This window comes from Mucor mucedo (assembly GCF_025094135.1).
Source record: "Mucor mucedo strain NRRL 3635 chromosome Unknown EV154scaffold_116, whole genome shotgun sequence".
In the NCBI taxonomy this organism is placed as follows: Eukaryota; Fungi; Mucoromycota; class Mucoromycetes; order Mucorales; family Mucoraceae; genus Mucor; species Mucor mucedo.
Genome location: NW_026252400.1, coordinates 53832 through 76270, shown reverse-complemented (window position 1 = coordinate 76270; position 22439 = coordinate 53832). Strand labels below are relative to the sequence as shown.

Genomic DNA, 22439 nt, shown 5'->3' with positions numbered 1-22439 from the left:
AAAAAAACATTGTAGAGTCAACAATAATTATTGTCATATTTATTTAAAAAAGTAAAAGAAGTGGTTTATATGTTTGATTCCAGATAAAGAGGTTTATCGCGCTACGCTTAAGAACTAGAGTAATTTATGTCATTGAATACAATATTTATTTTGGAGTTTTAGTGCTATGCATATAGTGCCCAAGTGCCAAATGGCGCCTTTATAAACACCTTGCGCACTTGAAATTTGCCATTTGATTCAAGGAGGCCAATAATACAGTGATTTCACTTGAAATTGGGACACATAATTTTATTTGAGATGATATGTAGTATTTTTTTATACGATCATTCTTTGAGGTACTTGTAATTTCAGGCCAATCTAGTGGGGGGGGGGATTACAGCCACTTCTTGGACAAAGATAAAATGAAAGTGAGGCAAAAAAAAAAAAGTTTTGTGCTAAATCACTAAAGTTTAAATTGTGTAGATTTTGCTTGGTTTAGCAGGTATGTAAAGAACCCCCAAATGTTTTTCGGGCGATTTTTTTTTCTTCCTCTTTTCAATATTTTGTAATGTACAAACAAATAGTTCTAAACAAAATCTAGTCTGTGTAGGAAATAAACAAAGGTAGTGTCTTTAAAAAAATATATTGCAGGACGAAGTAAACTACCAAAATTTCATTACCCGAAGGCTTGACAATGTTCGTGTCAGGCAGTGGTTAACAACAATATGTATATTGACGATATTAAGCTGGCAAAACAAGGAACTCCGATTGACATTGCCAAACAATTATTTCTTAACCCCCAATGGAGCCAGTGATGATCAGATATCAGGTCTCAACTATGCGTCATGCAATTTATTTGACTGTTGAAACAATCACGTGCCGCGAAAAATAAAAGAAAGGCCGTTTTTTTATTTCTTAACTTTTCTTTCCTTCCGCAGCAAAATGTCAGAAATCAGTTCACCACACCAAAAGACATCCAAAGAAGGAGCTGATGTCCGCGAAATAAGGCACAATGAACGCAGAAACACTAGGCCAACAAGCAATGCAGATAACAGAGTGGTTATAGTTATTGATGACACGCCACCTGGTTCACCCATTCACGAAAGTAGTCAAGCAAAGGAAGATCGTGGCACTCGAACTAAGGAGATACAATTGACGACTAACATAGGAAAAGGTAAGAGTAATACAAGTGACTATAAGAACTCAGATAAAGCATCAAGAAAAGTGACGGTCTCTGCAGAGGATAAAGCCACGAAAAAGCAAAGTAATAACGATGACAAAGCCATCAAACCCAGACAGTCAATATCTCCTGTCGCTCGCCAGATTGGTGCCCATGGATGCAATACTTCACCACCGCGTAACCATAATACGGATACAAGAGTGGATTATAGAGCTGATAATAGGGATCGTTTTTCTTGCCGAAGTCCTTCCCTGCGCCGTTATCGTTCACGGTCCCCTTCAGCACTCTATCGTCGATCACCTTCGCCCTATAACATGAATAGGTTAGCATCATCTTCCTATATTCCCGATTATTCTCTTTATTACCGTTATCAAGATAGGTCACCTCCACCGAATTATTATCACTCAAGTCGATCAATTTCGCCAATCTACCGTCGCAGTAGCAGATCGTCTTCACCTCTCTATTACCAACAGCAAAACGACGCAGCGTTTTATTATCGGTATGATCGATCTCCTCCATCCCGGTATAGAAGCCGATCACCATCTATACCATACCGTAGGCCAAGGTCCAGTGACTCCCCTCCATCTGGATATACACGACCACGATTACCATCACCTTTTTATACACACCGTTTACCATCTCCCACACACCATGGTTGCTCAACTTCTCCAACTTACCGTGGTCGTTCACGCTCTCCCCTACGCCGTGGTCGTTCACGCTCTCCCCCACGCCGTGGTCGTTCACGCTCTCCCCTACGCCGTGGTCGTTCGCGTTCTCCCCTACGCCGTGGTCGTTCGCGTTCTCCCCTACGCCGTGATCGTTCGCGTTCTCCCCTACGCCGTGATCATTTACCTTCACCAAGACGTAGTAATCGTTTATCTTCACCAAGACGTCTTAGTCGTTCACCTCCAAGACGCAGTCGTAGCCGATCGAAGCAAGAACGTAAACCCAAGTTATCGGAAAAACAAGACCAACAGAGAAGTGCAACCAAACATACTACTAAGAAACATATTGGTGAAGCCAGTAGTAGGATTAACCCTTTTTTTGTTTTGTTTTTTTCTGTTTTTTTTTGTTAACATGTTGATATCTGAAGCGATTAACCCTTTACTGAAACATATTTATACATATGCTTTATAGTTATTCTAGTATCAGATTCGCCACCTACGACGCCAGTATCCAACCAAAAACCCAGTATTCCAGCGCCCCAAGCAGAATCCAGTATGCCACCACCCAGGATGCCTGCATCTAACACAGAGCCCGTCATGCCAACGCCTCAACCAGAATCCAATCGTTCATCATCAGCCATGCGCCACTCAGCCTACGACCGCTTCACTCCTAATTACATATCTATTATTAAATCGATGGACGCTTTACCGATAAAGGTTATGGAAAACTTTGGACATATGAATAAGACATTGCCAGCCGGTCAGGACACAATTCATTTCGAAGCTAAAGAAGGTGGACAAACAGGTATGACTGATAACACTCTAATTGAAACAGACAGGGATGATAATGTCATCGGTAAAGACATGTCAGCTATGAGAGAAAATACACCAGAAGCTGTAGAGTTGCCTACGCCAATAGCGACAGAGTCGTCTAAACCCGTACTTACAAAAACCACCAATCCAGCAGTCGCAGATGAAATTCTGCCAGTCGTATTGTATACACCTAAACCAGTGGTAAGTATGTTTAGTTACTTACAGAATCATACTGACAGTAGAAATAAGGGATATGGAAATGAACCATCACTTAAAAATAACGAAATCAACAGCGGCAGCGGCAAAGTGCCAATAGCGTCAGCTTCAGTGCAATCTGTAGAAAAAGATTCTGCTAGCGATAGTTTGGGTGGTACCAGGAGGAAGGTGGCAAGACTGTTACCACCATGGAAAGTGAAGATGTCGGATGAGGGAGATATATATTATTATAACCCTATTACAGGCGCAACTAGTGAAACGAGACCCGCATAAACATATAATCAATGTAATAATAAACGTCATTTTCATAATTTTTAATACAGAAAATAGCGCATGATCTATTCCTAGAAATAAAAAGACACAAGGTCTCTCATATTCTCGACGTCTCGCACAAATGGCGCACTCTCATCTTCTTCCTTATGCAGGGGAATTAGGGAACGTTTGTCAATTACATTGATTGGTATGCTGATAGTCAACAATCAAATGACTACCGATCTTTAGTATATAATACACCTTTTCCTCTCTTTTCTTATTAAATTGTGATAGTTTTGTCTAAATAACAATTTCAATTTTATAAAGAGGATGGATATTGACACAACAGTTTCGACTGTAGCAGCTGTATTAGGAGGCTTTATTTTATTATATGGAGTGTGCTCTCTTGTAATTAAAGAGAAGCTTTATATATCAGAAGCATGTAATGAATGTCTTTCTTTAACAAAGTGATTTAAATAGCTCATTTTTTCTTTTTTAAGCTGTTGCTATTTTATGCGGCATTTTATGTGGACCGGTAGGATTCAACCTTATCAACATTGATGACTGGGTTTATAAAGAGGATGTGTCACGACAATTTACACGAATTGTAATAGCCATCCAAGTCATGGCTGCTGGTGTTTCTTTACCCAAGGCTTACTTACGAAAGGAATACAAGTCGTTGCTGATTTTATTGGGACCTGTTATGGTCTTTATGTGGGTTGTGAGTGGCCTTTGCGTTTGGTATTTCATTCCCGGTTTAAGTTTTGTAAGTGGCGGTAATTGGATCAATTCAAAGTTTTATTTTTTTCCCTTGTTTTAAACCTTATTTTGTTTTTTTTGCGCTATTTTAGCTGGAGGCACTCATGATTGCGTCTTGCTTTACGCCTACGGACCCTGTTAGTCTTTCAGTCACATTTATATCATTACATGTTATTAAACTTTTTTTTGTTTAGGTTTTGGCGAACTCTATTGTTCAAGGCTATTTTGCAGAGCAGCATGTGCCGCCTAATATTCGCCATTTAATCGTTGCAGAGAGGTAAGCTCTTTTTTTTTTCGCAGCAATACATAAATATATTTTATTAATAACTGTTTGAATATTAGCGGTGCTAATGACGGCCTGGGATATCCGTTCTTATTTTTGGCCATTTATCTTATTCAGATGGCTACAGCTGGCGACGCAGTTCTTAAATGGTCCTGGTATATTATGGGATACGAAATTGGTTTCTCCATTGTTATTGGATTTGCCGTGGGATATGTCGCCAGAAAAACCTTGCGGTTTTCCGAAGAAAGGTAAGGATTGACCTTCAGTAAACCTGTGCAAGTCTTTTTTGGGCTCACAAATCATTTATAGAAACTGGATTGATAAGGAATCGTTTTTGGTTTATGCAATTGCCTTATCTGTAAGTTATCATGCAATCCCATGAACATGAATAATCACACTTATAATAATTTTGTAGTTATTTTTGATGGGTTCTGTCGGGCTGTTAGGAAGTGATGATCTTTTGGCTTGCTTTATTGCAGGAAACTCATTTACATGGGATGATTGGTTTAGAACTGAAACAGAAAATGCACACTTGACAGAAGTGATCGACATGCTTTTAAATCTTAGTATATTTGTCTATATTGGTCTAACCATGGTAGATACCCAAAGTCCTCTCTTACAACGCAATTATTAATTTTTTTTTCTATTGTAGCCTTGGTCTGCATTCAATAGTCTCGAGACAAATTTGACTATTTGGAAATTACTGGGACTCGCAGCCGCTGTATTATTATTTAGAAGGTTACCCATCATCCTAGGATTGTACAAATATATACCCGCGATTTCAAACTGGCGACAGGCCATATTTATGGGGTGGTTTGGTCCCATGGGTGTAGGCGCATTATTTTATTACACAATTGCTATCCAGTTTTTTGAAACAGACGGAGAAAATGCGTATGCCAGACTCGTTATTGAACCGATTATTTATTTCATTATATTATCTTCTGTGGTCATCCATGGTATCACAATACCTATATTTTTCTTGGGATCTTTTGCCACACGGACGCTCACTAAAACAAATTCAAAATCATCCTCTTTACCCAATGAGGTAAGTGTCATACAGATTATGTCAGAAAGTTTATTCTGATGATATTGTTTTTTTTTTATAGACCTCCTTATGTGACGAATCTTATGTCACGTATGGTACTATCCTTCCAACCAACAATTTGGATACTTCAAAAATGGATGGTGCCTAAAAGAAAAATGTTTCCGACGTTTGAATTAAAAGCAGCTTATCTTAATGAACCTCTAAGATATTTAAAGTGCTGAGTACCAGCACTTTATAAGTTATTACTACTTATGACAGGATTACCAACACTCTCGCCTATTTGTGTTACGGTTTACATGTTACTAATAAAGAAAATAAGTATTTAATTAAATAAACTAGTTCAGTTCCCAAAATTACTATATTTGTAACCGAATTTATTCTTGTATTCAAATTAAGGAAAAAAAAAGGATTTAATTTTTTTTTTTTTTTTTTTTTTTTTGATTCTGTGTTTTTACAGTCAATTGAGTAATTTTACATTTGTATGTGTTGTAGAGTAATGGGGTTTATAGACGGCGATTTAATAAGTAGTTTAAGTGAGCACCACGTAGTAGGTTGCGATCCGAGTGTGTAATAAAATAAGGCTTTTAACTAAGCGATATGGGGTTCTGATCTTAGTATAAGAGCAGAATGGAAGATAAATGGAGTAGATTTAACTTATATACTTTCGATATTCTTGGTACTTATCGTACAAGATGATGAAGAGTATGTGATTATTGAGTGTAATTAAAGACAAGACGATGGTATTCTTAAGGACAGAGTCATTAGATGATATCGAATGTGTAAAATTAACAGAGTAAATAAACTATTCCTTATGGATTGAATGAATTCAAAAGGATGATCTTATATACGAAGTTGGATAGATAATAAGTCGATATTCCGTTCAAAAAGAAAGGATGATAACAATATTATATTTGACAGAGTCACTTAAAGATGGTATTCCGTTATGGGGATGATATCTTTAAGAGTTAGGTTATAAATTAAACTATTCTTTAGGCTGTAAGCTTAAAGATGATCTTAATAAATAGACAATGGGGTTTGAAAGGAGGTATTCTTATGGCTTGACAGCTGTAAGATGATTCCGTGACAAAGAAGTGAGTTTTATATGAATTATTCCGTTTCCAAAGGAAAAGGATGATCTCGTATAAAGTAGTGAAGAAAAATAAAAGAAAAATAAAATAAAATAAAATAAAATAAAAGTTTTAAGAAGTTGGGGTTGAGGGTTTTGGTTTTTAGATTTTGTTGGTTGTTTTTAGTTGAGCTAAAAAGATTGCTGAAGTTTTTATTAAATAGAGAAAAAAGGGGGTTATTTATATGGGTTTAGAATTAGAGGAGTTGAGGCTGATAGTCAGTACGATGAAACGGAATCACGTTAGATCACCGGATCTTACAGTGTAAAATATCAGCTGAGTGTGTCTTTTCACAAAACCGTGCGCGGCTGTGTAATATTAATGATTTAACACCAGGGGACAAGGACGTTTTCGGTTTTTTCCTACTTTAATACTGAAGCATTTCTTTATATGCAGCACCTTTTTTTTTGTATCGGAGTACTTTTTCATGATTTTTCATGCATTTTTTGTACACGGTTTTAATTGGTAGCAGATCATCAATGTTGGCAATAAACGACTTCATATCATATATAGATGTTGGTAACCTTATTGAACAGATTTCTTGCATCACATAAAGGCCTTCAGTAAGTAAGATTGTTACATAAATGGTAACCTGAAAACCTGTTTAATATAAGTTAATCAACCAATCCATTTATTTTATCTTAAACCAAGTATTTACCAACAACATGGATTCCAAGAATCCCATAATTGGAATATGTATCGATAGCCTCCTTGCTGAAGCACCCTATCTTGATCAAGTCGCACAATGTGGCATGATTGTCACTGATCTTGTCTTCTCCTTTCACCTCACCCACACAAATGATGTTTTTAAATTGCGTATCTACTAAAGCCACCCCAGAGATATCTGGTCTTTCTGCACAATCATCTTGTACTTTCAAGTTTGACCTATAATATAATACAATTGATATTAAATATGTAATACCTAAAATGAGCTGACAGACGCTGACTTACCAGATTAAAAAAATATTATCATCAGGGCATTCAATTAAGGACCGAATCAGAGCATCAACATATGTGTATGAAAGATCGCTTTCTTGGATCTGCTGATTATACTTTTTTTGTGGAATGCGTTCAATGCTATATAATACCATATAAAATAAGTTAAAAATGAACAATCAAAATAAAAGTATATACTAACAAATTTCTGATTATATGAAGAACATCATCAAGGGGAGTATTCATTTTCTCGGAGCAAAAAGACATTATCTTTGATGAGGCTTCTCTCGAGTTGATTTTTTTATCAATGGCATCCTATAAAAGTACTGTTTAGTAATCTTATATAAAAAAGAAAAGAGAATGGCTTACTTTGATAGCATCCCTTAAACCTCTCTCTGTTTCTTGAAACAACTCCTCATCCTCTATTCCAAAACATTCCTTTACTTTGTTGCTTATCTCCTGAACAACTCCACTACCAAGCATTTCTTGTAAATCAGAGTCTACTGCATCTCTTTTCAATAACATGATATGGGCTTGCGACCTAAAAGAAAATTAATCTAATGATCAGGATAATAAAAATAGCAAAAGAAATATTTACAAGAGTTTTGCTATATCAGTCTCGACTGTGGATGCTCCACGCGACAAATTATTCTGACAGTGGATCTTGTATTGGTTCCATGATGGTAGAATATCTACGTTGTTAATCATAAACTTTGCCGTATAATTCGTATCGATCTCACAGAACACATTAGTTGTAGGGTCGCCTCCATCTAAATTTGATACGAAAATATGAAAATGGTTAAGAAACTATTTACATGATAACATATTTATTAACATACCTTCATCCCTCTCCTTTCTGTTTCTCTTCTTCTACAGTAGATATTACATATGTATATATTTGTAAGTGTTTAAATCATACTTTTCTGAGTGTTAAGATACATACACTATTGGCCTGATTTATTACAACTTTTGAGTTGCCATTCGCACTTAGTATCGTGGATTTGTTCATATTTATAGTAACACTACTATTTGTCTTATTATTCTTCTGTGGTAAAAAACCTTGCAATTCAGCTTTTGTATACTTAAATAATAGAAGACGTTAAATAAAAAGAAATAAATATATACATAACATTTTATCATACGTCTCTTTTCTTAAGGTTGCCTATATATGATTTTAAATTTCTATCCAGACTTCTCATTCGTCTTAATGATTGTAAACTTTGTTTGAATTGTCTGAGAAGTAAGTATACTTCTTCTAGATTTTCCGGATTTGTTCCTGTAATATATTCTTCAAATGTCCATTCATTTACAGGTTTACTATTAAAAAAACCATAATCCTGAACCACGGGATCAATTGTTGCTTTCTTTGATAGATAATCTTTAGGGCACGGCATTACAACGAAAAAAAAAGAAGAAAGATGATATTTCGAGTACAGTCGTTCTAATGCCAAAGGGCGCTTTTTCATGGAAATGTTTAGACCTCCGTATTTTTTTCAAACGTATTTTTTTTTATACCACTTACAGCAAGTCTGGCCAAGACCAGAAGGCCAGTATAAATAAAACTATTAACAGTGCAATCACAGCCATTCACAGCCTCTGAGTTTCCGAAAACTCAAGAACCCTCCTATAGGAGGTCACCCCTCCTATAGCAAAGACTAGCCGCAGCCGCAATGTCACAATATGTCTTTTTTTCATTTTAGCTTCTTTTCAAAGAAACAAGAGTCACTACTAAACTAACCTTTTTACGAGATCGGTCATTTTTATACGATAAAGAAGTATGTTAAGGGAAAAGAAAAAGGAGAAGAATAAAGTGCGTGAACCAGCTTTATTTGTAGGCTGATAAACAAGCTTATGTCAGGATGATTTAATTACTTGTTTCATCTTTCATAATGTTTGGGCCTTTACTTAAATTAGAAACATTGGCAAAAACCTCCCAAGCAAATCAGAACTTGGTAGTTGTCTATCTGTGCTCCAGTAGTAGCTTGTAATGACAGTGAAGCAGATTTTATGGAAAACAGAAATCGATCATCCCATGAAGTTTAGATGATATGGCATGTCAATCGACGTGTAGACCATCGCGTGATTCTAAAAAATACGTTTATTTGAAAAAAATACGTTTAAAAAAAATACGGAGTTCTAGACATTTCCGTTTTTCATAACTCAGATGGCGGCTTTTTTTTTATATGTAAGTTCGTTATTTCATACGAAAAATAAAATGACTACTCTTTTTTTTTATGAAGATGGTCAAGGTAAAATAATCGATGAGCAAGGAAATAATGCTATGGACTGGGATGACGAAGTTACACCTTTTCAGTTGAGAACTTTGACTCGTATAATGGATTATTGCAGGAAGCAGGAGGAAGGAGGAATGAGGGCCGATTTTTGAGGACGATTCGTAAACCTCGATGTTGATATGGAGGACGTTATAGACGTAATAAAAAAAAACAGATAAAGGTATACAATAAGTACTCTAACGAACAAAAGCTATTGTTTGTGTATTACAACCGAACCAAACTGCTGAGATCAGCTAAATTCCGGACGCTTAGAAGGCGGTACATGCGAGCGAACAGCGCAAAAATGGGCCAAGAGATTAAAAGAGGACAAAGATTGGAATATTTTTAAAAAGCAAACTAATTTGGTCAACAGGTCAAAACCACAATTGAATGATAGACATAAAGTTCATCTTCTAGAGTTTTGCGACAATTGACCACAAGCACGAGTGCTCGATGCAATGGACTCCCTTACTCAAAAATTCTTTGACCTGACTGTGAAGAAAAGCACTGTTTACAGCTTCCTGAAAAATGAGTGCAATCTTTCGTTTAAAACGATAACGCAAATGCCGATTGCTAGAAATAGTCCAATTAAGATCCAAGCTCGCAAGGATAAGGTAACCAAGTGGTGTGCTACGGACATGATTATCTAGAGAGTTGTGTGTTTGTGGATGAGTCTGCGTTTGATATTAACATGAGGCCTCCCAGTGGATGGTCTGTGAAAGGAACTTCCGCTGTTACAATTACTCCAACCACCAGAGCCGTATCTCATACTGAATTAGATGCCATATTAACAAAGTTTGTTGTCTCCATGGAACTTCAAAATCCTCAAAAAGAATTAAAATCGATCACAGTGGTCGTAAAAGAAAAGCACCACCCACTGAAAAGAAAAAGTCACTGGTCACTATATGAAGTTTCTCAAGAAGAGCATGGATGAGATGGATCAGTATCCAGAACTAAAAGGCCATTATATCGTAATGGACAATGCGCCTATTCATACCGCTGACCAAATTGATGAGATGATAACTGCAAGAGGATACAGGAGTATCTATCTTCCTCCATACACCCCTGAGCTTAATCCGATAGAGAATTTTTGGTCTAGACTATTGTCACGAGTAAGGTCAAACGAAGTTCGTTTGTAGATGTTGAAGACCTAGCTACTCGCATTGCTGAAGCTTGTAATAATGTCCCTCCGAAGCAGCTGCAAGCGTTTGCCCAGCACTCCATTAATTGTTTTGATATTTGCTTACGTAGTGAAGCTTTGTAAGGGTTGTCTATTGAAAAATAGCTCTAAGCTTTCTTAATAATAATACGAACTTTGATTTAAAAAAAGCCACCTTTTGAGTTGTGAAAAACCGCCCTTTGGCGTTGGAACGACTGTATATCAAAAAACTGCTTTTGTATTTGTTTGGGATAAACGGATGTTTTTAAATGACTCTGACAATGTACCTAATTACTTTTATGATATATTTAACTTATTACGTAAAGAGTTAACACTATATAAACCTTACGATGCTCTTTCAAGTAGCACATTTAATTCATAATTTCAATGCGAAAAGGCTACTAATGCTTACTCTTATTGCAATACCACAGTCAAATGTTAATCACTATGTACGGCACGAAACTTGGCTGATAAGGAAATATCCTTCACATCTTTTTTAACCGCCACACTTGCGTTTTCCTACGCTCATGATGTTAAACGGTTATTTGTTGGAAAGGTGGTGGAAAGCAATGGAGTTGTCTGCATTCAGCGTTACAAGCTTCAACCGCCCAACATGAACTTGGCAATGGTCGGCTGCCAACCAACTGAACAATACAGCAAGTTGGAAGAAGTTCAGGTTGAATGCATGTTACATATATCTTCGCATGAAGGCCTTCCTCTGGCCAACTTCTGCAAATTTGGTTCCTTCTTTTTCATTACAACAATTACTCAGCCGTAAACAATAACGATATCTTAAGACTAGAATGAGTCATATTCTTTTTAAATAAAGCAATAGAGTTTCATAGCATATTAAATCGCTACATCAGACTTGAACTCCTCACTACCAACCTTGGGCCTGTGTAATTCTTTAGAATTTCTTTATTACGTAATAATTTTGTGTAAAAGTAGGACAGCTGAAGCCGCTATTTTTAACTTTGACATGACACTCCTTTTTTTGCTTTCAATGTCCAATTACAAAAAAATACATTCTAGATCTCAATTACTGCCTTTACTTTAGTCTAGGAAGCAGTGTTTTATTTCGCGATGATTGTGCCATTGCATTGAATCCTCAAAACCCAGTTCATCAGCAGTCGAATCTTTGCTTCCGCATCAGGCTTTCAGACGAAAAGGATCTCGGGTCGTTCATAGATGAGACCGCTGCTGCTTTCAAGACGGTGTCATGTTAACCCAGGTATCATGTTGATGAACTTTCTACACCTTTTTTAGAACGAATTTGTACCGAGTTCCTGAGTCTGGGATACAAAAATATTGGTATTGATACAGACTTAAACAACCATGATGGATGCTGCCGAAAAGCAACGATAAATGATTTAGATCGCATGACTAAGAGTATTTTCAGCATCGTTTGGATATGACGATTCGAATTGGCTCAAATATAAACTAAAAACTCAATTATTGATGTCTGATACCTTCCAGCTCTTTGTTACAGAGGATCAAGGCGTCATTGCTTCAGTGGTCATTCTTCATATGCCCCTTGGATTACCACATTTAGGACACGTTAATTCTGTTGCCACACATCCCCCGATTATCAACGTAAGGGGATGGCTTCAGTGTGCTTAAGTTATGCGCTTCAACGTACTTGTAAAGCGGGCCAAAAGTTTTACCTGGAAACGTACGATGATTTGTATCATGCACATCGTATGTATGAAAAGGTCGGATTCAAGCATGAAGGCTTATTGAAATCATCTATGATCGCTTTTAATGACAATAAATAACAATGTAGAATGTAGAAAAAAGGGGGTATTTTTTTTTTTATTAATTTATTGTTCATGTGTGTCTAAGGATTTTCGCTAATACGGCAGTGAGTATAAAAACTCCTGCTGGAACTCTTTCAATATATCCGTGGTAGTGTCATCGTATACCATACTAAATGCTTCAGTTACTGTTTTCAGAGCGGTGGTAATATCTTGTTTTGTCAAAAGTTGCGGTGTTGAGGATTGCGAGCTGCTAACACTTTGTTCTGCATTCAGTGTTGGACTAAAATGACAAGATAGACTTGTATCACTGCAGTCTTCTTCTGTCACCAAATTTTTTATCCTAAGCCATCGCTTTTTGTTTTCTCGTGCCCTTCTATTTTGATACCACTGATTGACTCGTCTCACGTCCGAATCATTCTTGCGTTGTAGAACACCGAATGCAATCGACTCCATCTCTACTTTACTAGGGTTGCGATTGCAATGGAATTCATCCAACAATTTCTGTGTCTGCTCATAATTGAATCTACGACGGGAAGAAACAACTGTGCCTGGAGTAGGCTCGTCAAAGTCATTTTCTTTTATCATAACGATTTTTTTTTAGAAGATAGAAGGACGAAAGAAGAATGTGCTACATAAAATAGAATAATCATCAATTATTAAACTGCTGTAATCTCCTGTTTTAATCATGATTTAACTAGTAAAAGACTCGTGCAAAGATAAGGTTACTGGGCTTTATATAAACGACCGTATAAAAGCTCATCACTTATTCACAGTAACAAGTTTGTATCAAGATCAATTGCATCATACACACATCATATAAGAAATCAAAAGTAAAATTTGATGCGACAGTGACGGTCTTCATCTATTTTAAAGGATCGTAAAAGATCAAAAGTGATTGAGAGAGAGAGAGAGAGAGAAAATTAGTAGGTAATTTTTTTCATCAAGCACAAAGGGTGATATTATATCATTATGTTCATCCTGTCAATACATCTCGTAACAGGATATATCCCTGGAACCAGTAATAGCCCTTTTTTACAAGATTAACACATAGCAAGTACGGTAAGATATGATTTACTAAAACCTGTAAAACGTTGATATATCTTCTATAAATAACTAAATATGAGAAAATGGAACAAAGAAGGTCAAGTATTCACACTGTACGATTATTATTAAAAACGATAGGGTATGCCTTCGAGTTCCAGCTTTAAAAAAAGCACAAGACGCATTCTGGAGAAGCTTTAGCTGAGTATTCCATTGCTTCATCTTACCTTTATGTATATCAAAAACAGACATAACGGCAACCTTTTAACTGATTTTTGTGGTTATATTATTCATCTAATTCATCAGGATCACTGTTGGCTTTGAAATGGCAGACTCTTTTAAATTACCACAGGGATACAATGATATACTGGGTGGCGTCAATAATGAAAAGTTTGCTGAATTCAAGGCCATCACAAAAACTACTTTCATAGCTCACTCAGGAAACACAGCGATTATTTATCTTACTATGAACAGAAATGATGTCCAAGGATTAGAAATTGCCTTGTTTTTTGAATGGACAGCATGCTCTTGCCCAACTTCGCGATAGATTTCAACTACATTTTAGGATAGTAAATCATGTTGCTAAATTTAGTACATACAAGATAAACCCGTTAACAGAAATTTACTTGCAAACAAAAAACATCAAAATTATGGATCTACATGCTAATTGTTAGCACGATAAAGATATTCTCTATGACATTATTGCTTCAAGAAACCTATTGTAGTATACATCGCGATAAAGATTTACAAAAACGCTTTATTACTTTGTTTTTGTGAAACCAATGTATTGTGAACCACATTCACTAATTCAATGTTTGTGTCTCAAGAAAAGAACAAAGACTTCTGGTCGAGGATAAATTATAACCGAATATAATTGACTTAAATAGCAATAACGAAAAAACCGTGTGTCATGAGAAGCATCACTAGAACCGTAAAATAATATCTGAGTCAAAATCGCACGTTTCTCACGCATGACTGGTTACAAAGATCTGTGTTTTCCCGGAGTCACTGGTGATCGTGAAGGAAATACAGAAATTAAAATTAAGATTTACAGCTTTTTTTTTTTTGTGAGTTTGTGTACTAAAAAAAAATAAACATTGCACATTATGCGTACAGCCCGGTAAGAAAATGTTTATTAGGAACGCAGAAAAAGAAAATAAATATTTTTTTTTAATAACGCTTTTTAAAAGTGATATCCAAGTCCTGAGGGCTCAGAGTTAAATAACCATATGTGATGACACCATCTTTATGAATTGAATTCTCGGGTGTTGACCAAGTAAATTTCCGCACTACACAAGAAAGAAATGGTGAGTATTATAAAAACGCCCCTCATGTAAATCAATAAAATCTTACAAAGCATAGACAGCATCACACGCTGCTCTATCAAACTAAAGGTCATGCCAATACATTGTCTTCCGCCGTAGCCAAATGCCATCATCAAGGTTTTACTTTCTTCATTTTCAAATCTATCTGGGTTAAATACATGGCTGTCTTTCCAAAGCTTCTCGCTGTGATGAATATTAAATATGTTGGCATTGATGGGTGTGCCTTTAGGAATAAATGTGCCGAATAGCTCTACATCTTTGCTAGCACAGCGAGGGACTAGAGTAAGAAGAGGCCCATTGATACGTAGCGTCTAAAAATGTTAAAAGGTTTTAAACAGATGCTTATTATTGGCAATACATGTTTCTCAATTTTACCTCCAACATAATTTGGCTGATATAGGTCATTTGTTTTGTTTCTTCGATTATAGGCAAGATGTCCACTGGCTCGTCTCCTAAAATTCTGATGGCTTCTTCCCTTGCCTTTTGTTGGATTTCCTGATAAGAAATAAAAAAAAAGAGGGTTAATTTAATTGCGATTAACTTTTGGCGATAATTCTTTCACGGCTTACAGGATGTTTTGCTAAATAATGAATGGCGAAGGAGAGTGTACTCGATGTTGTATCGTGGCCTAAATGTTTAAAAAACGAGTGTCAGATTTTTCTAGTTTGGGAAGGAAGTAGGACTATGTATAAACCTGCTACAAAGAAGAACCGTAGGTTGCTCTTTTTTTAAGGACGGGAGAGGAACAATTAATAAGAAATTTGCGTAGTAGACCTTTTTTTCATTCATACCATTAACTCTTCGTCTGTCATAACACCTTCACCTCTAATTTCACTTTCGATCAATAAGGTAAGCAGATCTCGTTCATTTTCTTCCAAGGCGTCATTTTGGTAGTTTTTATCTTTCAAGACAAGACGTTTATGATCAATGACATCTTGTAGCATATGCCGAAAGCGATCCATTTCTTGATGAATGTAGACACGTTTGGGGAACATCCAGAGGTACTTTTTATCAAAGGCGGGGAAGACAAAGAAGAAGGTATTCCGGATTCCCTTGTTGCAAATATTATAGGTGCGCACCCAAGGACTATTTGGATCCTTGATTGCGTTGAAATCGAAGCCTATAAGCAAGTTTTTTTTTTTTAGTACAGGGGAAAGCTTATAAACAACTCTTATCTAAATTACCGAATCCAGCTTTGCCAATGACTTGCAAGGTCCAACCTTCCATCATGTTTGAAACATTGATAGTATCACCCATGGTCTCCATCACCTGAAACATGTCTATAGCCAACTCACCAAATAATCGAACAGGCATCGCACGATGAAAGGCTGGATTAGCCATTTTTCGTTGTGTTTTCCAGGCTTCACCGTCCAGTAGGCCTATATTGGGGCCTCCGATAAATTTATCAAAAAGTGTATCCGAGTAGATGTCCGTCCCTGTTAATTTAGGAAAAGTTTCTGATTTTTTTTTTCCCTCGAATTAGTTCTTGGTAGAGCCATACCGGTGAAGGTTTTTTTTTTTTTATAAATTTTACCTTGTTTCATTAGCATTTCTTTGGCAACCTGAGGATTGCAAATAAAGATTTCCCACCCCGCTCTGCCATATTCCTAAACATTTTTTTTTCTGGTTAAACAGTGGTCGTAGAACAATCACAAAAAAAAGGTGGGGTTTCTTACCAAGTAGAGTCCGTTGTGGTTTTGAGGATCATCAATGATTGGAAGATAGACCCGATAAGCACGATTCCAATAGGGCTCTCCAATAAAAAGAGACCGAATGAGACTAAGGGGGCTAATATGAGGAATATGTCGAAGATGTTTGGGCGGTCTTAATGTCTTTAGGATGAGATAGGTCATAGACATGGTAATAGCTGCTGTGATTGCTATCGCTTTGTTTTTAAAGGTAAGCTTTGGAAGTACATGGTGGTTATACACCGACACAAGTTGGTTTGTAGAAAAAGACATTTTATAAAATGATAATGAAAAGAACACAAAAAAAAAAAAAAAAAAAAAAAATGGGGAGGGGAGCAGCCATATATAAGTATTTACTCAAGTGGGTTATTACGTTAGAGAATATGATTCATAGAGTCAGATAGCTTGATTGAGTCATGTAGGACCCGTTTTTTACCTTGTGGCACTTTTTTTTTCGGGTGCGGGTTTGCTCGTGCGCGTGACTATGGAAGAAACGGGTGGATGTCAGAATTCCATTTATATACATGGCTACCCAAATATCTCCGAGTTTTAAATGGTGGCATGGCATAAAGGCATTCAATATGTAATGGATAATCAGACGCTATCTTTCATCATTTTTCTTTGTTGAGTCTACAGCCTTTTTTTTGTTTTAGTTTATTCTGGGGGACGTACAGCATGGATAGGGATTTGCTGTAATGTTTTCACATTATCTTACTGTCATTTTTCTACATCTTTATGTAAGAGTGTAAATCTACACAATGGATGCCAAGATGTAGATACTAAAAATAAAATTGAGTAATAGTAAAATGATCCATCGTTATTGTTGCTTTTTACGAGTTAATTGAACAGTTAGTTATTTCAGTAGATGATAAAGAATATCCGGCCCTTATGTGAGAGATATTATTTATCCCATTTAACTGAGTACCGATACATCTACTGTTTTATATGTTGCTGGTACCTTAATCCCATATCTCCGTATATCTACCCAAAGTCATATAGTTCATCTGAACAATTATCAATTAGAATATACCATCATTTGAAATTATTATATGTTATTATCCTCCTTTTGGAAGTACTGTAAGTTGAGCATTGACCCCAAAACTTTTTTAAATAAACATTTGTTCAACTTATCCAGTGTAGTCTGGGCGATGTTGAAAACTCCTGTAAGAATCACGGTAACTAAATTTAGGGCGAGTGACTATCCCCCGAGATATGTGACACAAGCCAAATTTCTGGGTTGGGGATGAAAAAACAAGAAAAAAGACCAGTCACTCCGGACCACGAAGAGAGAGAAAAGAGAGAGAGAGAGAGAGAGAGGGAGAGGCGGAGGTTGAACGATGCGTGGCTTAGAACGAATAAAAAATTTGCAGGCGAGGGCATCGTATTGAATCCTTCTCTTTCCCACTATACATCACAATGGAGAACTCTGAAGGCCAAGTCATCGATCTTTACATTCCTCGCAAGTGGTAAGCGACAGAGACCTTTTATAATAACGAAACGTTTGCGGGAATCAGAAGAGAATGAGAGAATTAAAAAATAAGTTTTTTTTGTTTGAATAAAAAATAGTTCCGCCACCAACCGTCTCATCACTGCCAAGGACCACGCTTCCGTCCAAATCAACATTGCTGATGTTGATGCTGAGGGTCGTGCTACCAACTCTTTCGCCACTTATGCTTTCTGTGGTTTCATCCGTAAGGAAGCTGAGGTCGATGATGCTCTTAACCGTCTCTCTCAACAAGATGGTTGTAAGTATTTTTTTTATTATTATTATTTGGGGAAAGGGGGAGAAGCAGAAACAATGGATATAAGGAAAGGGAAACTGATGGATTTTTTTTTTTATATGTGTAGACTTGAAGAACGTCTTCTCTTACCAACAATAAATTTTTTTTTTTAACTAAAAAAAAAAAAGTTTTTGGTGATTTGAAATTCCATGTTTTTTTTTTGAAAATAAAAAAAACACGGTAGATTTTTTATACAGTATAATTTTTTATTTTAGTGTTTCGATATGGTAATCAGAATCTTTGAGCTTTTTGTACCTGCGTTAAAAAAAATACCCTGTTTGTTTTTGTTTTTTGTGTGATTCTTTTTTTTTTTTTTTTTACTAAGCCTAAGCCTCCGTCATGGGCACCAGTCACGTACACACCAAGCCAAAAGTGATTTAAAAAAAAAAAAAAAAAAAAAAAAAAAACTTGAAATTGCAGCTTGCAGGAAAAAAGAAGGCAAGAGGAGGCCCCTATAAATCTTAGCTGTAAGTCCCCTCAGCCCATTTAATTGTATGAAAGAAGCAGTAAGTCAATCCCTTTTATTTACTCCTTTAAACAAAAAAAAAAAAAAAGACGACAATAAGTCATAGTAACCCCCTTTCCCTTTCTTCTTTTTTTTCTTTTTTTTTTTTATCCTTTTTTTTTGTTGTTGTTGTTGTTTACGTTGTGATGAAAGCATATTATATATTCCTTTTTTGTTACTTTCATATACTTGCTATTCATTGCCAACAATGTCTCAGTCTAAATGGGTCTAGTACGTGCGGCATGTTCAGTTCAGCGCATGTGAGTATACGAGATGCCAAATTCGTATCGTTACCATGGCTAGTGAATGTGTCTACCGTCAATGATTTCGACCATCAATTATTAAACTATGTCAACTCGAGCAGCTTCTGGAACATGGAACTAGGCTGTAAATCGTCTTCGAGCATCCATAATCGGGCTCGTTATGCAGTCAGCCTCACTTGTGCAACCATCATTTTTAGCCCGAAATCAACCAGTCTGTGTAATCCAGAAAATAACACGGTCATTCCGCTCTGTCAGTCCACCTGCGAATCCTACTCGAAATCCATTCAATCCATCGTCTCCTCCGCTAAATCAGATGCCATTTGTAATTTAAGCGGCGGAAATTTAATCACGGCTGGTGTCAATAGTTTATCACAGCAGTGTAGCACCAATGACGCCTTGAAGGGCATTCCCTCCACTGGCTGTATATCCGGTGCAGATAATGAGTTGGACATGTGCGGTAAAAATAATAATAATCTTGAGAGAGTATCCTTTTTCTTTGTTTCTTATCTATTTTTTCTTTACTGTTTAGGCTTCGGACAGGACTTGGATACGCTCTGTCATTATTGTAACGACTATGATTCTACCTTGTCCTGCTGCAAGGAATATAACTGTCTCAAGAACAAGGAGATGCTTATGACGGGCGGTGCTATTGCTGGAATTGTGGTGGGAGTGACGTCTGGTCTCTGTATCTGCGGCTTTATTGGGTTTTGCATGATTCGCAAAAGTCAAAAGAAACAGTCGACTCATCCCGGAGGCTCCATGTACAATATCAAGAAGGAATTAGAACGCATGCCACCTTCAAATTCAACCTTGATGATGAGTACGCCTGAGCAACATATGATGAAACATGTCTATCCGATTGAAGACGAAGATTATATGGAACTGGTGCCTGATATTAACATTGGCTGTGATTTAGAAGCTGTCAAGGGTCATGTCTTTAAAGTGAATTCATTAGATAAACAATTTGTACGAGTCATTTATCAATTGAATGCGCCAGAGAATCCGGATGAATTAGAGTTGATTAAAGGTGATATTATTCGCATGTACTATTATTTTGATGACGGCTGGGCGTTTGGTAAGTAGATGCTATAAAAACTAAAAAGCAATGAATGACTCACCCTTTATTTTATAATGTAAGGCGATAACTTTGGTTCAGGATTAAGAGGATTATTTCCTATTCTTTGTGTGGTGAATTTGACTGCGGAAGAAGTGCAAGAGTTGATTTACCTGTCTGAATTACCAGAGGGGGATGAAGAAGAGAGTGGAGAGTATTACAGCTCGATTCGACATTTCTCTACGGGAGTGGAATATGGGCTTGATCCCAAAGGCACAATTCGATTACAGAACTTGCGACGTACGGTCACGTATCGAGAGAAGCAGCAGCAGGCAACGAAAGGGGAAAATAATTTCCAATACCTGTGTGCAGCGTCTTCGTCTATTTCACCACTTTCGCACAACCTAATGATGAATGCAGGAGACCCCAGTGTTCCTCCACAAAGAACAGCTTCTATGCATGCTACTTTTGGTCCTCGTAGGTTGGGTTATTCAAATGGCTTGCAGGATCCCCTTCGACTCATGCAAGAGGAACACTATTCCGAATCTTCTGGGAGTACTGCAATAGCCAACAATACTCCTGATAGTAAATCCTATTTGAATGGCTTCTAATCTCTTTTATACATATATATTTTACCCCAAACCTTTCTTTGTACATCTTACCCGTCTTTTTTAAACAATGTACCGTGCTTTACCCCCCCCCCCCTTTTTCCCTACCCTCCCCCCATACACACACTCTTTTACTACTACCCCGCAGAGATCTTTGACATTTTTGTGTGAGACGAATTCCCACCAAAAGAAATACTTTTTTAGCATTTCACATCGTGGTATTCTTCACTAAAAATTATCCATAAAGTCACGCCCATAATTTTACTTGTATCCACTTGCTGTCGTGAACAGACTCCATTGTATTTCTTCAAGAAAGCATGATGCATTACTGCTTTTATTTTTTATTTTTGGGGGGGAGGGTTGTTAACGAATATCATTATATACCAATTTTTGACTGTAAGATCGCTCCAAAAAGTGTTGTTGCTAATGACTATAGGGTTCATAAGGGTTTACATGTAACTTACCTTTTTTAGACAAAGTAGAATTTAGTTTTTTTTGGACTAGCTTTATAATAATTTCTGAAAGATGATGGTCAATTCAAGGCTAATCTTTACCTGCATTTAAAACAAAAAAAATCTAAGCGATAACTTGGGCGGATAAGTTTCTGTTTATTGTTGTAGTTGTTCTTGCTTGACTTGTAAACAGTGGATGGCGATTGCCTTTTCTAAGGCCTTCCAATATTTATTGCTTGAAATGAAGAATTCCTGCCAAATCTCTGTTCCATCATTTTCCTCCCAGCAAATACCTCGGTCAGCTTACTTTTTTATATGTCAAAAAGCTGATGTTTGCTTCTTTGTGCTTTTGTAAAAGCGCGAGTTGTTGAGCATTTAATGATACAAGTGGTAGAATTGTTCATCTCCTTTAGAAATATGTATTATTAGAGAATGAAAGTGTATGTAAGACTAAGTCTGTATTCAGTTTGTCAACCAAGTTATATACAAAAAAGTCGCAGATTATTAGTTTGGATGCCAAATATCATTCTCAGTTGTTTTAATTCTGATGACACTCTTTTTTTTTTGCGTAAATCTGCAGTGAGTAGCTTGGGGGTTTTAATAAAAGATAAAGCTTGGGTTGGAAGGCAACATTTGAAGTTTGTAGATGAAACTTTGCATCATTCTCTGTTACCTTAGGATGGGGTTGTTTCATTGTCAATGAGTGTACATAAATGTTTAGTAGAACATACTCTATAAATCTTTCTACGGATTATATAGGCTGAGATAGCTTATCCCATCACCCTCTTTATGTGCGTCTACCACATCAAAAAAAAATATTGTGGCATTTATACGTATTATTATGACTGATACTTTACCGTGATTTGTTTTATAGGATGATGATCCGATTTATCTCTAGTTATACCTTACTCTTTACATGCTTTATAAGTCGATGAACAGTATTGAGCTACGCTAAGCTATGATGAAATAAGAAGAACTGAGATAAAGAAAGAGAAAGAGAAAAAAAAAGAGATGTGCTGGAAACGAGGAATAAAACTTAAAAAAAGTTCAATTGGTGGAAATTTTTTAATAAGGTGTTTAATAAGCTCATATGAATGCATTTAGATTAAGTGAACTTATAAAAAGACTCATAAAAAAGGCAGACAGAGCCAAATACCGATATTCGTCACTTTAGACCAAGGATCAGTCTCAGTAGAGAGGACGGATACCGATAAATACAACTTGGGGATCGGCTGTCAGGGGGGAGTTCTAAACAAGTTCAAGACAGTGTACACAGGG

At 36.6% G+C, this 22439-nt stretch overlaps 9 protein-coding genes across 9 annotated transcripts; 5 read left to right on the top strand and 4 right to left on the bottom strand.

The window, feature by feature from the left end:
• The first annotated feature begins 835 nt into the window (after positions 1-835).
• On the top strand, positions 836-3360 carry EV154DRAFT_522560 (uncharacterized protein). Its single transcript, XM_051603008.1, has 3 exons — positions 836-1942; positions 1997-2185; positions 2297-3360. Exons 1-3 carry the CDS (start codon positions 922-924, stop codon positions 3124-3126), a joined length of 2040 nt encoding a protein of 679 aa, XP_051453439.1. The 5' UTR covers positions 836-921; the 3' UTR covers positions 3127-3360.
• On the top strand, positions 3361-5274 carry EV154DRAFT_522549 (Cation/H+ exchanger). Its single transcript, XM_051603007.1, has 8 exons — positions 3361-3547; positions 3606-3871; positions 3957-4001; positions 4059-4141; positions 4207-4395; positions 4457-4505; positions 4563-4742; positions 4800-5274. The coding sequence occupies exons 1-8, from the start codon at positions 3436-3438 to the stop codon at positions 5229-5231; spliced, it is 1356 nt and encodes a 451-aa protein (XP_051453438.1). The 5' UTR covers positions 3361-3435; the 3' UTR covers positions 5232-5274.
• A 1412-nt stretch (positions 5275-6686) lies between these two features.
• EV154DRAFT_428108 (uncharacterized protein) lies at positions 6687-7410 on the bottom strand (the record flags this gene model as incomplete). The annotated part of the gene is made up of 3 exons (XM_051596396.1): positions 6687-6919; positions 6978-7204; positions 7271-7410. The coding sequence occupies 3 exons, from the start codon at positions 7408-7410 to the stop codon at positions 6687-6689; spliced, it is 600 nt and encodes a 199-aa protein (XP_051453437.1).
• Positions 7411-8152: 742 nt separating this feature from the next.
• EV154DRAFT_29970 (uncharacterized protein) lies at positions 8153-9007 on the bottom strand. Its single transcript, XM_051594852.1, has 3 exons — positions 8994-9007; positions 8778-8939; positions 8153-8712 (listed from the first exon to the last, which is right to left on the bottom strand). The coding sequence occupies exon 3, from the start codon at positions 8647-8649 to the stop codon at positions 8392-8394; it is 258 nt and encodes an 85-aa protein (XP_051453436.1). The 5' UTR covers positions 8650-8712; positions 8778-8939; positions 8994-9007; the 3' UTR covers positions 8153-8391.
• Positions 9008-9986: 979 nt separating this feature from the next.
• Positions 9987-12506, top strand: EV154DRAFT_574820 (uncharacterized protein; the record flags this gene model as incomplete). The annotated part of the gene is made up of 4 exons (XM_051606438.1): positions 9987-10142; positions 11163-11461; positions 11745-11901; positions 12164-12506. 4 exons carry the CDS (start codon positions 9987-9989, stop codon positions 12305-12307), a joined length of 756 nt encoding a protein of 251 aa, XP_051453435.1. The 3' UTR covers positions 12308-12506.
• Positions 12507-12537: 31 nt separating this feature from the next.
• Positions 12538-13255, bottom strand: EV154DRAFT_574818 (uncharacterized protein; the record flags this gene model as incomplete). The annotated part of the gene is made up of 1 exon (XM_051606437.1): positions 12538-13255. The coding sequence occupies exon 1, from the start codon at positions 13027-13029 to the stop codon at positions 12538-12540; it is 492 nt and encodes a 163-aa protein (XP_051453434.1). The 5' UTR covers positions 13030-13255.
• A 1336-nt stretch (positions 13256-14591) lies between these two features.
• EV154DRAFT_545490 (cytochrome P450) lies at positions 14592-16795 on the bottom strand. The gene is made up of 9 exons (XM_051604657.1): positions 16487-16795; positions 16345-16417; positions 15995-16267; positions 15602-15930; positions 15505-15532; positions 15380-15438; positions 15186-15305; positions 14839-15121; positions 14592-14774 (listed from the first exon to the last, which is right to left on the bottom strand). Exons 1-9 carry the CDS (start codon positions 16769-16771, stop codon positions 14656-14658), a joined length of 1569 nt encoding a protein of 522 aa, XP_051453433.1. The 5' UTR covers positions 16772-16795; the 3' UTR covers positions 14592-14655.
• Positions 16796-17843: 1048 nt separating this feature from the next.
• On the top strand, positions 17844-18477 carry EV154DRAFT_605944 (30S ribosomal protein S21e). Its single transcript, XM_051607504.1, has 3 exons — positions 17844-17964; positions 18065-18243; positions 18347-18477. The coding sequence occupies exons 1-3, from the start codon at positions 17915-17917 to the stop codon at positions 18376-18378; spliced, it is 261 nt and encodes an 86-aa protein (XP_051453432.1). The 5' UTR covers positions 17844-17914; the 3' UTR covers positions 18379-18477.
• Positions 18478-19026: 549 nt separating this feature from the next.
• EV154DRAFT_568021 (uncharacterized protein) lies at positions 19027-20712 on the top strand (the record flags this gene model as incomplete). The annotated part of the gene is made up of 3 exons (XM_051606052.1): positions 19027-19504; positions 19577-20122; positions 20186-20712. 3 exons carry the CDS (start codon positions 19027-19029, stop codon positions 20710-20712), a joined length of 1551 nt encoding a protein of 516 aa, XP_051453431.1.
• Positions 20713-22439: the final 1727 nt, after the last annotated feature.